The 15,780-nt window shown below is 32.1% G+C and overlaps 2 protein-coding genes across 2 annotated transcripts; both read right to left on the bottom strand.

The window, feature by feature from the left end:
* Nucleotides 1-2,080: 2,080 nt before the first annotated feature.
* LOC124362636 (trypsin-7-like) lies at nucleotides 2,081-7,360 on the bottom strand. Its single transcript, XM_046817354.1, has 6 exons — nucleotides 7,242-7,360; nucleotides 6,285-6,412; nucleotides 6,005-6,093; nucleotides 5,084-5,321; nucleotides 3,930-4,082; nucleotides 2,081-2,360 (listed from the first exon to the last, which is right to left on the bottom strand). Exons 1-6 carry the CDS (start codon nucleotides 7,282-7,284, stop codon nucleotides 2,151-2,153), a joined length of 861 nt encoding a protein of 286 aa, XP_046673310.1. The 5' UTR covers nucleotides 7,285-7,360; the 3' UTR covers nucleotides 2,081-2,150.
* Nucleotides 7,361-8,780: 1,420 nt separating this feature from the next.
* On the bottom strand, nucleotides 8,781-15,437 carry LOC124362710 (trypsin-7-like). Its single transcript, XM_046817470.1, has 6 exons — nucleotides 15,303-15,437; nucleotides 13,616-13,743; nucleotides 11,322-11,410; nucleotides 10,710-10,947; nucleotides 9,675-9,842; nucleotides 8,781-8,980 (listed from the first exon to the last, which is right to left on the bottom strand). Exons 1-6 carry the CDS (start codon nucleotides 15,334-15,336, stop codon nucleotides 8,825-8,827), a joined length of 813 nt encoding a protein of 270 aa, XP_046673426.1. The 5' UTR covers nucleotides 15,337-15,437; the 3' UTR covers nucleotides 8,781-8,824.
* Between the last annotated feature and the right edge of the window lie 343 nt (nucleotides 15,438-15,780).

The raw sequence follows: 15,780 nt of genomic DNA on the forward strand, positions 1-15,780 counted from the left end.
CCTCAACTACAATAGCCATTACTGCCAACATTCTAACGGGAGTATTCCCTCGTTAAATTTATGGCAGGTATAAATACATTAGTCACAAGTACTTTAACGACCATCTTATTTTAGGCTTTAGAGTTTTATTCACTAACCCATGGGATTCAAAACCCATAAGGACTGGTTGTTTTTGTAGTTTTTGATATTGAAATACATATAATAATATTCTATGAAAGCGAAAATCATCCTGTTTTCAAAATTTGTTGATTAAAATCGTAACAGTTAGTATAGTCATTTTTAATAATAATTTACTTGATAACATCAATGTATTAAATGATAATCCTTATAGTTACAGGAATTGTCATCGTCACATGTAAGTTTTCGATATTTAGAACCCATGGTTCGAAAGCAGCTGATGCATGACTTTGATACGTAAACACAATTAGGCACGAATTTGAATAATTTCTAAGAATTAAATTTTAGATATAAAATAGCTATTGAAAGGTATTCTGAAAGAACTGCATTTGAAGTAATCTGTTTTGTGTCAAGCAACACCAGTGTGACAAGGAACGGATCAGTAAGAGGTGGTGTGCGTGAGTGTAAGGCGAGGTAAGCCGGGCACTAATATTGCATAAAAACTGTGTTTATTGTGACTTTTTGCGAGCTGCGGCTTACAGTTAAAATAGCAACTTCTACTCTACTATTTTTTAAGTACCTCTCTTTCGTATAACATTTAAACTAGTACTAATATGTGTATTTTATAACGTACTATACAAATCTTCAATGTAAAAGTCGTTTGACAGGTATTTGGCCTTCCGATCATAGGTTAGATTGCTTATTTTAACACATACGTAACAGAAACGGTCTAATAGGATATAGAGTAATTGAATATATATAAGTATATATAAGTGTATATATACAGGATCTTTCGCGAGATGTTGACACCACTTCAGGATTAGCTATAGCAAAAAAGGTTATTATTAACATGTGTCCAATCTTTATTCTTTATTGTTAGTGTCTGTCTCTCAATATGGCCTTACGATGTGCTGGTGGCTGCATCGCAAAAGCACATAAGTCGGCGTGACCTCGGTCCTCGAGAGGCATTAATGTCCCCGGTGAACTTGTTAACGAGGTTGGTTCCCCGATGGGGATGCTGCTCTGGCTTGTTCCTAGAGCTCTATTCAGTACCACTCTGCAGATGGTCACACTCATGGGTGCATCCTGTAACTCTGGGACTATACCGTAAAAACTTGCTACAAGTACCATATATTGTAGCACTTTGGAACGTATCTGATCGTCAGAGTCTACATAGAAAGGTGGGTTTTGGCTCATTTTGCCCTGTATCTTATGGCCTACGTCTGCATGTATGCCTCTAGAACTGGTCTTTCGGTACCCTATCCCAGGCTCACCACGGTCTGGGTAAGGTATCTGCAGGTTAGAGACCACAGAGGGAGGGGGATTTAGCTTCCGTTATTTTGTACCTTATTGAGTGTGACGGGAATGGTCATCCCGAGTAAGAGGTTACTGGTGAGGAGAACATTTTTGTTGTCTAAACGTCCCGATGATCTGTTCTACAAAGGGTACTGTAGGGAGGGGGGCACGGTAAGGATCAAAGGAAGGCGATAAGCCTTTCCATTCAAGTGGGGGAGTTGTATTGCATAAGGTGGCAATCTTGAAGATAAGGAAATGGGAGAGGCGAAGAAGAACCTACGCTAACAGCGGAAAAGATGGAAGACAATGTCGGCTCGAGGAACTGTATAAGGAGGCCATGAGCCTGTAATCAGGGGCGGAGATGGGATCCCCGGTGGAAACCCCCAATAGCCCGAGTCTGCCCATATGTGTTTTTATTAACAAATTCATATATCAGATTCCATTAGAACAAATAACATAAAACTTGGCATTTATAGTAAGCTGATTATAGTGATAGTAAAAAAATATAATACATAGTACCACACTTTGCATTTCAAAATTGTGGCATTAAAAGGCTTTCAAAATTTAACATCCCGAAACCTGTAAATCCTAATAATTGCAAGGACTAAGGAACCAAATTATTTTAAATCATTTGAAATATAAAAACATCAATTTTAGTTCATGAGTGTTTGTGTTTATATCTAAATGCTGATTTTTATTCTTTATTTCTCTTTTACGATTGTCACATTAACATTTGTTTATAATAATAAGCAAATAAGGTTTGTTTTAACATTATAATTTGCTAATGGGTTTTCAACGTTGGTAGTATTGTTTATCCAAGATGTCACAGCAAATACGTCTGCAAGGATGACAGGAAACGCATGTTTGGTGCAATATCCTGTTGATGAAACAGCGATGAAGATTCCGTACACCACGCCTTTGTTGATAAATGGATCTCCCCAGTCATTCTGTGTAAAATACAAATAAATTATATCTTTAACGCTTAAACGCAATTCAAGAAAAAGCATTTAATTAGGATAAACCATAAAAAAGCATAAACCATAGGAGTAAAAAAGTCACAATGAAGCGTATATTTTGCCTATACGATTTTGTATTTTTGTTGTATATAGCATTTTATTTCATTTAAGGCATATATAAACGCTAAGATTTATTTCCTGTACGTTCTACGTGTATTAACATATTATTATGTTTCTACTTCTAACCAATATTGACTACTGGTATTTGTTCCTTATTTATATTGATAATTATAAGAATATTATTTTTTATTGTTCCCCTCGGCTTCTTGGCAATATCGCAGCTGATGATAAAACGCTGACACAAATTATTTATTAAATCTATAATTATCTATATTTATTAATTATCTATGTTTATTATCTATAAACATCTACAGTAATCTACGTAGATGATTTTGTGTAGCTATTGTTACTTACAACAAAAAATTGTGAATGTAAAATTAAAGTAATTAAAGCAACTTCTTGAATATTCTGCTGAATTTACAGTTTACTTTTAAAATATTTGAATCGCCATCATTTTGTCACGCACAAGACTTTTGAGGTGCTATTTGTGGAATACGTCTTTGCTTGATTAGCCCTTTAAAATTATGTGCATATCAATCTATACTTACATTAAAAAGTTTTTACTAACTCCTAGTGGACCGTCCCCATAGAAGAATAGCAGGACACTGAATAAACCTTAAATTAAGTATATTTGTCAGTAATCACATGTGAGGTTTTGTAGCTTCATCTGATATCACTTCAATAAAATTAAGCCATTCTTGAGCTTGCATACAAGATCAATATTGAAATTTTCGAGAGCCGCCACTTTTTGACTTCTCTTTTTCGGTATGATGTTCTACTAGTTAAGACCTTTAAAACGGTATACACTCCGACCTATGCTTATATTTAAGACTCCTTACTGGGCATTCTCCTTAGGTGGTGAAAAGCTACATTTATTTTTTTACAAAGTTAAATTTTATATGCCCTATGTCAACATACAGAGTTTAATGTTTGTACGCTTACGAGAACAGAAGATATTAGACAATTTCAAGACTTTTCAGTATCCCTGTAATTACGTATATTTTACCAACGTATTTCATTTTCGTAGCAGTAAATTACAAGTTCTTAAATATAAGATGGTAATTAGTAGAATAAAAGTGTGTTAAAATAGTTCTTGCATAGAAAGCTTTTTGAAACAAGAATATTTCGGAAGGCTTAAAGCTAGATATAGTTATGTATTATTTGGACTAAAACTTTGTATACGCTATTAAAGTTACACAAGATGACGTAAACAGTTTTGTAGGAAAATGGATGGAAAAAAATTAAAGGAGTAAAATTTGTTTATTTAATGCGTAATTTTGCTATGTATGTATGGTACTAATGATATCGTCAATTAGAGTGTTGAACTTCACAGCTTTCTATTGAACCATAATACACATTTAACAGCTGGTCTCTGTAAAACCCAAGACCTAGTGTTGTAATGTAATAAAAGTTGAAATGTTTTACAATTAAAGAACTTACTGTACACAGAGTGGTCTTGCCCGGATTGTATGCACATGACATGCGGTCAGACCATGTCAGATTGTAGAAGGAGAAGTTACAGACAGTTGTGTTGAACCAGTACATCTTGCCCTCTCGTAGACCTCTGTTGAAACCCTCAACTTCATCCGGCTTCTAAATAAAAGCACAGATAAATTAAAACACGATCGTCACACAAAGATATACAAAAACATACAAGTCAGCTCCTATCTAAAGTATAGTGTACACATAGGCAGCTCCACCACTATGCTCTTAGTGGATGAACTGTATCTCACCAATAGAGGAAAAATTCATCTTTCTTTAAGTATTATAAACAAACTTTTTATACTTTTTACGTACTAATGTTTGCAGTAATTCATTCATGTGGTTTGAATAGCGTACTTCCAAAACATAGCCCTTATATATTGGTGCTTAATTCTTATTTTAACACCTCATCAATGTCACCATTTTTGTAAAATTATTAATTTTTGCACCTTCAATTGAATGTGTTCTTTAAAGTATATTATGACTTTATAAAATTATAACAACTTCATACATATATAAAATTTAAAGTCAATCCAAATCTATCTCACTAATTGGAGCAGAAAGTCAACTTGCGCTTTTTAAGTTCAGAACCTGGATTTTCTTGAAATTAATAAATGCATTTTTCTTAATAAAGTAATTTCTCAGCCGATTATATAGGTGAAGGTTGGAATGGGAGGGTAACGAAAGGATTAAATATATGGAACTATAATTTATGCTCTTATTATATTTTTACTACCTTGGTACACGTAAAAACGAATATTGGACATGTAAATAACAGTTATGTAAACGTAAGGCAACATAATAAAGAAACTGAAATTCACCATTATAAGGGTCTGTGTATGGTTTTCTAATGTTTATTTAACATTTATATACATCTCTGACGAATGGTTTTAGGTTAATAGTAAGGACCAGCCAACAGAATTTGTTTTGCGCTAGGTCCTGCCTGTGGTTTTTTTAGGCATGGTTGCCTAATCATGCTGTGTAAATTTATTTCAGTTAGGCTTTTAGTTTTATTTTTTTGTAATTAAAAATATTTTCTATAGTAATATATAGATTCTGTATATCCGGATTGCTAACAATACGATATATCAAGGTACACAAAATACACTGACCGTATGACCCCAGCCGGCGACGACCATTGTGGTATTGATAGTGGGTTTCTGCTGAGGCAGTCTGGCGGGCCTCACTGTCCTGCCCCAGCGGAACCGCCCCTTCACCTGCACGCACGCATAGTCATAGTCGAGGAGCTGGGAGTAGTTGGGGTGAACTTTGACCTCCTGAATCTGGTACTCTTGCCCAGTCGAGTAATCACTGCTGCCGGCAACCACAGTGGTCCGGGCGGGGTCAACGCTGTTTACAAATTAATATAAAGTTTCAAAAAAAGAATAAACGCAGTAATGACATGATATCGTTAATATTACGATTTACTACGTGTTTAAAGCTAATAATTGAAGAGTCTGTATGTAATTGATTATTCTGTATTATTAAGTTTTAATAGAAAAACAAGGACATTAAATATACAACCAAATCATTTGAAGACAATTTTGATGAATATTAGAAGTTAGACAAAATTATGAATGCCGCATCTCATTAAAATAAGTATTGATAATACTGATTGCGGGATAAAACATTAAAAAACTAAACGTTTAGTAGTATTCTGGCAAAAACGTATGATTTCAGGTGGTATAAGTGGGAACCTGCCTATAATTGAATCACAGTTAATATAATATGAAAATAAAAAGGGTTTTGCTCTTAAATTGAATTGTATTCCAACAGTAATAGTAATATCGTTATCCTGGAAATCACCACTTTCAGTAACAAACTTTAAATGAAAAGTAATAACGTTTATGATGATATATTTATATCATTTATAAATAAATAAATAAATAAATATATATATATATATATATATATATATATATATATATATATATATATATAGAAACAGCTATAATTTTTTTTATAAACAGATTTTTTTCTATAACAATTATTTAATGACTGGACCGTTTATTTTACCAAACTAACTTACATACTTCTCTCCACATATACCGGCTGTCAGCACCCAAGACCTGCCTACAATAGCACCAGCACAGTCCAGACTTCCATCAGTCACCAGAGCCACCTAGCAACAGAATTGACGAAGTATTTTAGAAGTGAAATATTTTAAAATATTTTCTAACATGGTAGTAACAAAAACATCAGTTTATAGATTCATACTTTCAAATATTAAACATGGAAACGAGAGAAAACTTGCACATTGATATTTTACATGATTCAATAGAGAAAGGGTTATAAATTTTATTGCTTACTTACCAAGTAAGGGTGTTTCTTAATAGTTGTTTTATGGCCATGAAAAATTCCAAGCTTAGCGTCGTTCTCTTGCGTTGAAGACGTTTTGCTAATGAATTCACATCTCGCTCTACAAATGACTGAAGTTGCAGCTGAGGAAATTTTTGTATATGAATAACAACCAATATATACAGAAAAATACTTGAACTTTTAATTAGGTATTTTGTAATAAATGTTCTGCTAAATTCTGAAAACATTCTTTTTGTTTTGATTTAATGGCAATAAGAATAGGCCAAAATATAAGAGTTGGACTGTATGATAATTTATTTTATAAAACTACTATTGTAGTAATTGTAACGAATAACAATGAATTCTACTAAAAATATTTTAACTACAACTTATATATAAAAAGAACTTTATGTGTATATATATATATATATATATATATATATATATATATATATATATAGTTTCAGTACCAATAGCAACGATCTACTTTCTTACATATGAAAGGTGTTCAAGCTTGTATTGTAATTGTCTCAGTGATAATCTTCAGAAGTTCTCGTACAAATGATCAAAAACAACATATCAATTGGATTTTTATAATTACTAGTTACTTCACCAATTTACTACAAAGAATATTTGTATCATTTATACATGTATGAAACCATTCTGAAACACAATAATTATAAACAGGGTTCTGGGTCAGTGATTTAATCGCAAAAGTTGAATTTACTGTTTGTAGGTTCTCTTGTTCATTGTTTCATAAAACTATGTTGTTCTTTGGTTCCACCAATATCCACATTTTACATATGAAATCTGTTATTGTATTGTAAAAATTATCAAAAAATACAACAGTTCAATTAAAAAGCAGTGTTATTAACAATATTGTTTTAATTTTATGCAGAAAACGGTCAGTTACAGACAAGGTAGTTTCCAAGAATTATTTTTAAACAGCTTAGTAGTGGAGCGATATCTTACCCAAGATGAAGAAAAATACCAGACTAACACACTTTGTGTCCATGTTGGTGTTTGACAGAAGTCGACAACAAATCTGTGGTATCTATGAGTGAGTTTGATAAAAGATTCAAGTAGCAACTGACAAGAAGTTTCATCAGTGACAACAGATTATTATTAGTACAACTTACATAATTAAATAACATACTGAATGTTTGTTACATGAACATTTGTTCATGAATAACTAATGTGAAATTTTATGTATTTAATATATATATCCCATAAAATAAGGGTTTTCTTATTTTGTATTACAACAATAAGTATAACTGATAAATAGGAAAAAATATTATTCTAATACGTAACAATAATACCACAATAAACAATTATAGCTCTGATAAAAAAATCACATTTCCTCAGCTTGGCATGTAATTTCTTAATGAATAGCAAGTACATAATAATAAATAATAGAGTTTAGGTCACTAATCGCGTTTAAATAACCAAATATTCCGATCATATGTTTGGTTATTTAAAGACATATTTGACATATACGACCAAATACAAAACAATTTAATCGTACCAAGTAAGGTCTAATTGGAGTAGTGGTAGCACACTCACTCGGCTAGTGAGAGACCCAGGTTCGAGTCCAGGTGGAGCAAGTACTTTTTGTAATTCAATGTTTATCGAAATTAAATCGGATATTGCCATTTATACTAATTAAGTAAATAAAAGTTATTTGACAGGTATTTGGTCTTCCGATCGTATGTTATTTTGATTATTTAAACGCATATTATGTGACAGATACGGGCAAATAAAAAATCATTGAATTTTGTATATATATATAATCTATATATATAATCTATATATTATATATATATATATATATGTATAGATATAAATTTATATATTATGTTATGAACTCCACATTATAGGGTTATCTTTATGTTAGAATAATAAATCGGAAAGTAAAACCCTTTTAAAATTCTCTTATTTCAGACACGTGTTTCGGTATAAACCATCTTCAGTGTGAACGTTAACCTTTAACTAAATAATAAACAAAACAAATAAATATACACCTGTCGACTATTTAAACAGATGTTAAATTTATATGACACAGTTGTAATTTTGATTAGTATTCCGTGTTTAATATTTTTTCAAATATAGGATTTGTTTTATTTTTTAAATTGCTATTTTATATGTTGTGAGGATCTTTGTTATAATTTAGATAAATATGTAATTCTTCTTTCGTGTTTAATTTTTCTCCTTTCCTTTCGATATCCAAAATGTCCATGTTCTTTTCAATATTTTTCTAGTCATGTCCAGTTTTTAATAAATGTTCAGCGAAATTTGATTTTATTGTAGACATGTTGTTTGTTTTCAAAGCTTGAATATGTTCTTTATACCTTTTATTAAAATCTCTGCCAGTTTGTCCAATAAAATACCTTTCACAGTCACTACAGTTAATTTTGTATATATACAAAACGTATAGATGACAGAGTTATCCTTTCTGAGTGAATTAGGTATAGGAATTTTATCGACCAGGTATATATAGATATTAACACACAAAACCTTGCATAATAAAAACTATATTTTAAACATGCAGACAGTGATTATTTAGTCCCAGTAATCTGTTTGATCCAAGAGACCACCTGGTAGATGTCGGCGAGGATCAGAGGTTGAGCGTTGGAGTTACAAAATCCGCTGCCGCCCGCTAAGAACTGTCCGTAGAACACCCCCTTGTGTACAAACGCATCTGCCCAGTCCCCCTGCAGCATTTCCAGAGCTCATGTCAATAAAGTAGAAATTTATTTGTTCTTTCACAGCAGCTACAATATTCAATGACTCAGGAGGAGAGAACATATTTGCATTGTTAGCAAAGAAACTAGTTTTTCGGTGAAATCAATACAGGAATTTCCTTTAAGAAAGAAATATAATATCAGTCACCTTGAAAATAAATGGAAGAGTATGAAAAGACATAAAAATACGCGATTTAATTTTTTAAAGCTTGTATATATTTCAAGCTTTAACATACCCAAATCATAGTTTTGACCATAACCCACCTACGTAACCAGTAAATTTAAATCCGGATGTGAGATGTTTGTTATTTTTCCCCTTGTGTTCCTCTTACTCAATTGAAACAATCACAAATAATAGATCAACTGACGATTGGGCTCTAGGAGAGAGTTATCTGTTGATTCCAAAAATAATAATAATTTTTTGTTCTTATACAATACAAATTAACTCTCTCCTCCTAAACTACAAGACATGCAATGTTTACACACTCTATAATTTGTAAGTACACGGGTATTCTTTAACCAATGGATTTATTACAGGTAATTACTCCTTCCAAGTCCATTTTAGAACTAGAAAGATCAAATAAATGCAGTTTTGAAATTACAACTAGAACCTATTTAGTGATCAAACATCCCCGAGCTAGGCCATCACAGTGCTGGTACGTACCGAACAGAGAGTTGTTTTGCCCCGGTTGTAAGCGCAAGCCATCCTGTCCGTCCACGTGAGTCCGGCCCAACTGTAGGTAGAGTTGCAGATCTGTTTGTCTACCCAGGTCATAGTTCCCTGTAGCAGGTGAGGGTTAGGCGCTCTCTCTCCTACTCTACCGGCTACCTCCTGTTACAATCAATATTTTTAATTTCTTAAACAAGTTTTGGTTCTTCCAATATTAAATGCATTAATATCCCTGTTATTAAATACAGCAATGTTGTCATTAAGTAAAGCAAATAGTTTTATATGAAATGTTACAAACTGTAATTTAAACTGCACATTTCTGATCGCTGGCCGTCTTTTAAAGTCATTCAAGAAACCTGCAGTTCATCTCCTCCAAGCCAAGTATACTCTCATAAACCTGAGTCTATTGAGTTATTTGAAGAATAATGTTTTTTCTGGAATAAACTTTGGTATTACAATAAAACAATCAATTATTACTTTAACTGATTTACTTTAATATCATTACACGTATTGTGCTTCGGATTTGGTCTATTGTTAGAAAAAAGATTAATGCATAGATAATTATAGAGTTGAAAAACAAAAAATCAACTAATATCCCAACTCTCTTCTAAATTCTTTGTTTCAAATATTTATTGCATACTGTTGAATTGAAAGGATAATCAGATTTTGGACATGTACCGTCCTTATATATTACCATTATTGTTATATGTTTCCTATTCTTGTTAAATATAACGTTGGAAATATACAAAACCCCGTAATCTATTTTCTTCTGGCCTTTTAATATTTAAATAAATAAAACGGATATTATGGAAAAATATTGTACAAAATGACCAAATTGACGGCTTTACAAAAGAATAGTTTATAAGCACAATACAAACATAGAATGTAAAATACAAAACATTAAATAACTTTATAATACACATGCGCAAAATATTGGAATGTATCGATAATGCTAAATTTCCTTCTTTTACATTTATATGCAAACAATAATATTTTTTTTATATTGTTGAACATAAAATATTTTCTTACATCATCACCCCATCCTGCAACCGTCATTGTGGTATTAACTTTAGGCTCCTTCTTTGGAAGGTGTATAGCTTTAGTTTTCTTAGACCACTTGAACTTTCCAACAATTTGAACACACGCGTAATCGTAGTCCAGTATCGAGGAACCGTAGTTGGGGTGCAGCACTACACTGTTTATAATGAAGGACGAACCCGTCAAGCCGTCACTGCTACCTGCCACTATTGTCGTTGTCCCATCAAAACTAAAACATATAGCATTTTGTAGTATATATTATATATATATATATATATATATATATATATAATTATATATAATATATATATAAATATTACTGTGGTTGCTACCGTATTAAATGTTTTTGTGTAAAAGATAGGGTATTTTGTGTGAATAGGTGTAGTAGTAAATCATAAGTCTAGAAGTTTAATCAAAAAAAAAAAAATATATTTAATGAAAAAAATATATACATCATGAAATAAGTTATTTTATGTTAAACGTAAAAGAGGCAGGCATGAACAGATCCTGAATAAACCTAAAATATCAGAGAAAATAACAACCTTTGCTAAGTGTTGCAAAACTTATATTGCAGTTGAGATAATAAAACTATAAATTACATACTTATTAGCACAGTCAGCAGAAGTGACGATCCAGTGATCATTGACGATCGTGCCAGCGCAGTAGAAAGATCCATTATTCAGGATTGCCACCTGTACAGCACCAAACACTATATTATGTTTGCAAGCAATGAACTAAAACTTAACGATACATCTAAATAGATAAGAATCCCTAACAAATGCAATGACTGTTTTTACTGACAATGAAAAACGCAAAACAAAAAAGGTTATGTATAAGAATAAAAACATTTATTTTAGTTTAATTTATGTTAGACGTTTAAATCATTTAGAGTTATAAAATTGTATCTCAGTTAGTCTGGTAATTATCCCTGCTACTAGTGGAAAGGGGTTATAAATGAAAAACCTTTATATTAACTTGGGTAGCAAGACTGCTCTGCAGGCCTTTACCAACCATGGCTGCATCTCAAAGAATATAATATGGTCATATACTGACTGGCGAAAACCAATAAAGTTATTCTAACGTGGGTGCCTGGGCACAGAGGAATCACAGAACATGAGGGGGGAAGATAATTGCGCTAACTTAGGAGTCATTTGTCCTCTTATTGGTCCTGAACCAACGTGTAGACTTTCCTGCAGCTTAGCACGGAGATCGGTTGCCCAGTGGGCGTTTACAAACACCAAAATGTGGAAATAACTGACAGAAAGTCCAAATAAAGCGATTGCTCGATGGGAAACCAAGGAACATTGCAGCAAATTTTCGTAGAATGAGTAGAAAGAAGATCCGCAAAATAGTTGGATTTATTACAGGACATTGGATGTTCCAAACCTACCTGATCCATATTCCAGAAACCTTGTTCAGTAAATGTGAATAGCCTGATGAAAGAGCTGAGCACGTCCTATTTATATGCCCAGCGTTACAGAGGAAACGCTCAAGGTCCCTTAGTTATCTTAGCACACCGAAAAGTGCCTAAGCATAAGCAGGTAAGCATTGTACAGTAAGTCTCATGGTTTACTAAAGGCCTGGGATTTGATACAGCTACAACCTGGAAGAGGGTGCAAAATAAGCCGGAGGGCTGTAAAGCAATTACTAAGCCCAACAAACTTTGCCATCCGTTATAAAAATAGCAGTGAAGTATGATTTTAAGGGAAGGAAATATACTAACCGCAACTTTATAACCTGAAACCATACTAGATTTAAAGAACCAAATAAAACACTGAACTTAACGAACAGTGACCCGTACTAGCCGTCAGCGTTACACATTTTTTAGCTTCAAACTCTCAGATCCTAAGAGCTAATATATTATTGTACGCTGAGTAAATTCAGACATAAGTAAACATGTATGCTGCGAGACATCAAAAAGTGTTGGATACTTTTTTTTGAAAATGGAATTTCTTTGTTATTTGTCTGATATACAGTTTGTACATCTCAATCCAATATTTTATATATATATATATATATATATATATATATATACATGTGTGTGTGTGTGTGTGTGTGTGTGTGTGTGTGTGTGTGTGTGTGTGTGTGTGTGTGTGTGTGTGTGTGTGTGAAAATAAAGAAGAAAGCTGTAACCACCTAACTGCACATTCACCTCTCTGTAAATTACATATAACTTAACCATGTAACATATTACTAATAAGAACATATAACTTATAATAAAATTATGTTTGAGTTAATACCATTTCAAAATCTCAAAAGCTTTTAGAAGATACATAATTCAGAAAACTGCTGATTGAGCCATTCGTTTGAAATTCATTTTTGATGATGGATGGATTTGGAAAAAACAGGATTTTTGGACATTTATCAATGTTCAGTGAAACAAAATAATTAGTAACACTACGTTTCGAGATCTACAATCTGATCGCTTCTTCAGGTAAATAACTATCATCAAACATAATTACAAACTAGTTTAAAATAAACAAATCATCAACGCTCTGGTATGTCATTATGTGTTAGGTTAGTTATTTACCTGAAAAAAAGATCAGATTGCAGATCTCGAAACGTAGTGTTACTGATTTTTTGTTTCACTGAACAATGACAAATGTCCGTAAAAATCCTGTTTCCTTTACTGTACGCTGTACGCATAACGGATTGTGTAGCGAGTTTTATCATATTTTCATACATTTTTTCCGTTTTACTCATGCGTATACATTTTTAGAAACATTAAAAAGGCTTATATGAAATCATTTTGATTTTGGTCAAGGGATATCTTTAAAAGCTTATAGTCCACGTTAGTACAAGTCACTGACTGCAGCAAGATATAATCTTAAATTAAATTTTACAACCGTACTGATATAACTTAAAAATTTCAGAACAACATAAGCAGTAACACTTACCAAATAAGGATGTTTCTGAATCGTTGTTACATGCCCATGAAATATACCAAGCCGAGAATGTTTATCTTGTGTTTCAGAGTATCTTGTAACGAGTTCATAGCCGAGACAGTGATGAACTCTATCAACGCCTGTAATAACATAGGAGCTCACAACATGTCGCAACATTCACCTACGTTACCTTCTCTAACACTGCCTTAGTTTTCTTAATGTGTAGTACATTATCACAACTTTATGTTTGTTAAAATCAACACAAAAATAAAAAATATTCTTAAAAAAGTTAAACAAAACTACGACATGCTTCAACTTAAAGTGCGCCGATAAGATCACGCGCATTTTATAAGACCGAGATTTATTATAAAATCTAAGGTTAGGAGAATTTCTCCAATAAGGTTATGAGCATGTATCAGGGAATTCACTGGACTAAGGTGAATTAAATATAGTTTTATTTCATGTCCAATATCCAGCTGACAGACCCCCAAGGTTATGTGCAACTACGTTAACTAGTGCTTGATAAGGCGTATATTCTTGATTGCATCACACGGATATGCATGGACGATCTCAGTAATATGCTGATTACAAAACCGAGCACACTTGGCGTATGCCTTGTTAGAAGAAGCCTCCTACCTGGCCATCAAGTGCAAATCATCGAGGAATCTCACCGGCTCAGGGCTACCTCAGAGGAAATCTCTATCTTTAGCATGTGAATGTTCAGACTGGTGCGGTGTAAGAACTTTAAACAACTTTTACTGTATTTTTGCACTCAAATTATACATGAATAACGTGATTGTGAATGTTGAGAGTGAATTTACAATACAATACAAATTTTTTTATAGGGCAATTTTATATAGTTGTTTTTAATATCTATAACGACAACTACCGTAATTTCCTATATTGTCTTAATAAACTTGGACATTAAATACTAATTTTGCATATCTTAAAAAGGTTCTATAGCGCGTATCATTCATTAAATGTAGAAATATTGCAGGCATTTACATTTTTAACAGTTCTCAGTGCTAGAGATCAAATAAACTAGAAGTTACAAGATTTTTAGAGTCTTTAACAGTTGATAACATCTTGTATTTTTACTGTTTTAATAAAAATAGTATGTTAATATATCTATCCTTGCCATATCCTTCACTTTAAACATTCAATGAGACACTTGTTTGTATAAATTTTACAATATATTTGCAATTTTGTATTAACAATGTGATGAATAATTATTATATATTTTAGCGATTTTAAATATATGGCTCTACTGGATTTTTATACTATATGTAGTAAAAATACTGTTTCAAGTGATAAACTATGCCTAAAATATTTATATGGTTATGATTTAGTTTTCGTGGAAAATACTTTAGCCACTAAAGAGGCGTCATAGTGAAAATGGTCTATTAGTTAAAAATCTACAATTAATTCTAACTGGCCGTATATTAAAGCATCTTGCAATTTGTGAACCATTAATTAATTGCCAAAATAAAGCAAAAACTAAGGAATGTACATCCTATATAGTCGACCATAATTATGATTATTTCTATGAATTTAAATGAAATCTATTCAAAAGGGGTGAAAATGTAATCTTAACACATATACTTGTGGAAAAATTAGGTTTGGATAATACTAAAAACGAAACCCGTATTAAGATGTTTTTACTGTAAAAATCATTCGGAAATTTTTTCAGACTACTCACCAATAGCAATAAACAAGATCAACTTGAACAGCATGATGGCAAATCAATAACTTCTTGTTTTTATTGTTTAGTACCGATTACAAGACATTATATCTTTGAGTGGTTGATAGTAAGACATTGACGAATCATTTACGCAATTGAGTCGTTAAGAAATAACAACATTCTTCAATATAAGAGTATATTAGATTAACAAACATGTCGGACATTAACAAGATACTTCAATATAAAAAAAATTTCACTCTGCTTAACTGTTACTTTCCTATTAGAAAACACTACGGACAAAACCAATAGCAATAAATGAACATGAGATTCATAGAAACGCTATTAGGTTTAAACATTATGCCATAACTGTTGTGTTTAAACTATTATTCTTATAATGTTGCTATTTAAACTGGTTTTAAATCATACTGTTATCATACACATAACCCAATGCGTTAAAACATTTAGATAAGTGATAAGTCTGAACCATAGACTATCA

This window comes from Homalodisca vitripennis, chromosome 1 (assembly GCF_021130785.1).
Source record: "Homalodisca vitripennis isolate AUS2020 chromosome 1, UT_GWSS_2.1, whole genome shotgun sequence".
NCBI classification, from domain to species: Eukaryota; Metazoa; Arthropoda; class Insecta; order Hemiptera; family Cicadellidae; genus Homalodisca; species Homalodisca vitripennis.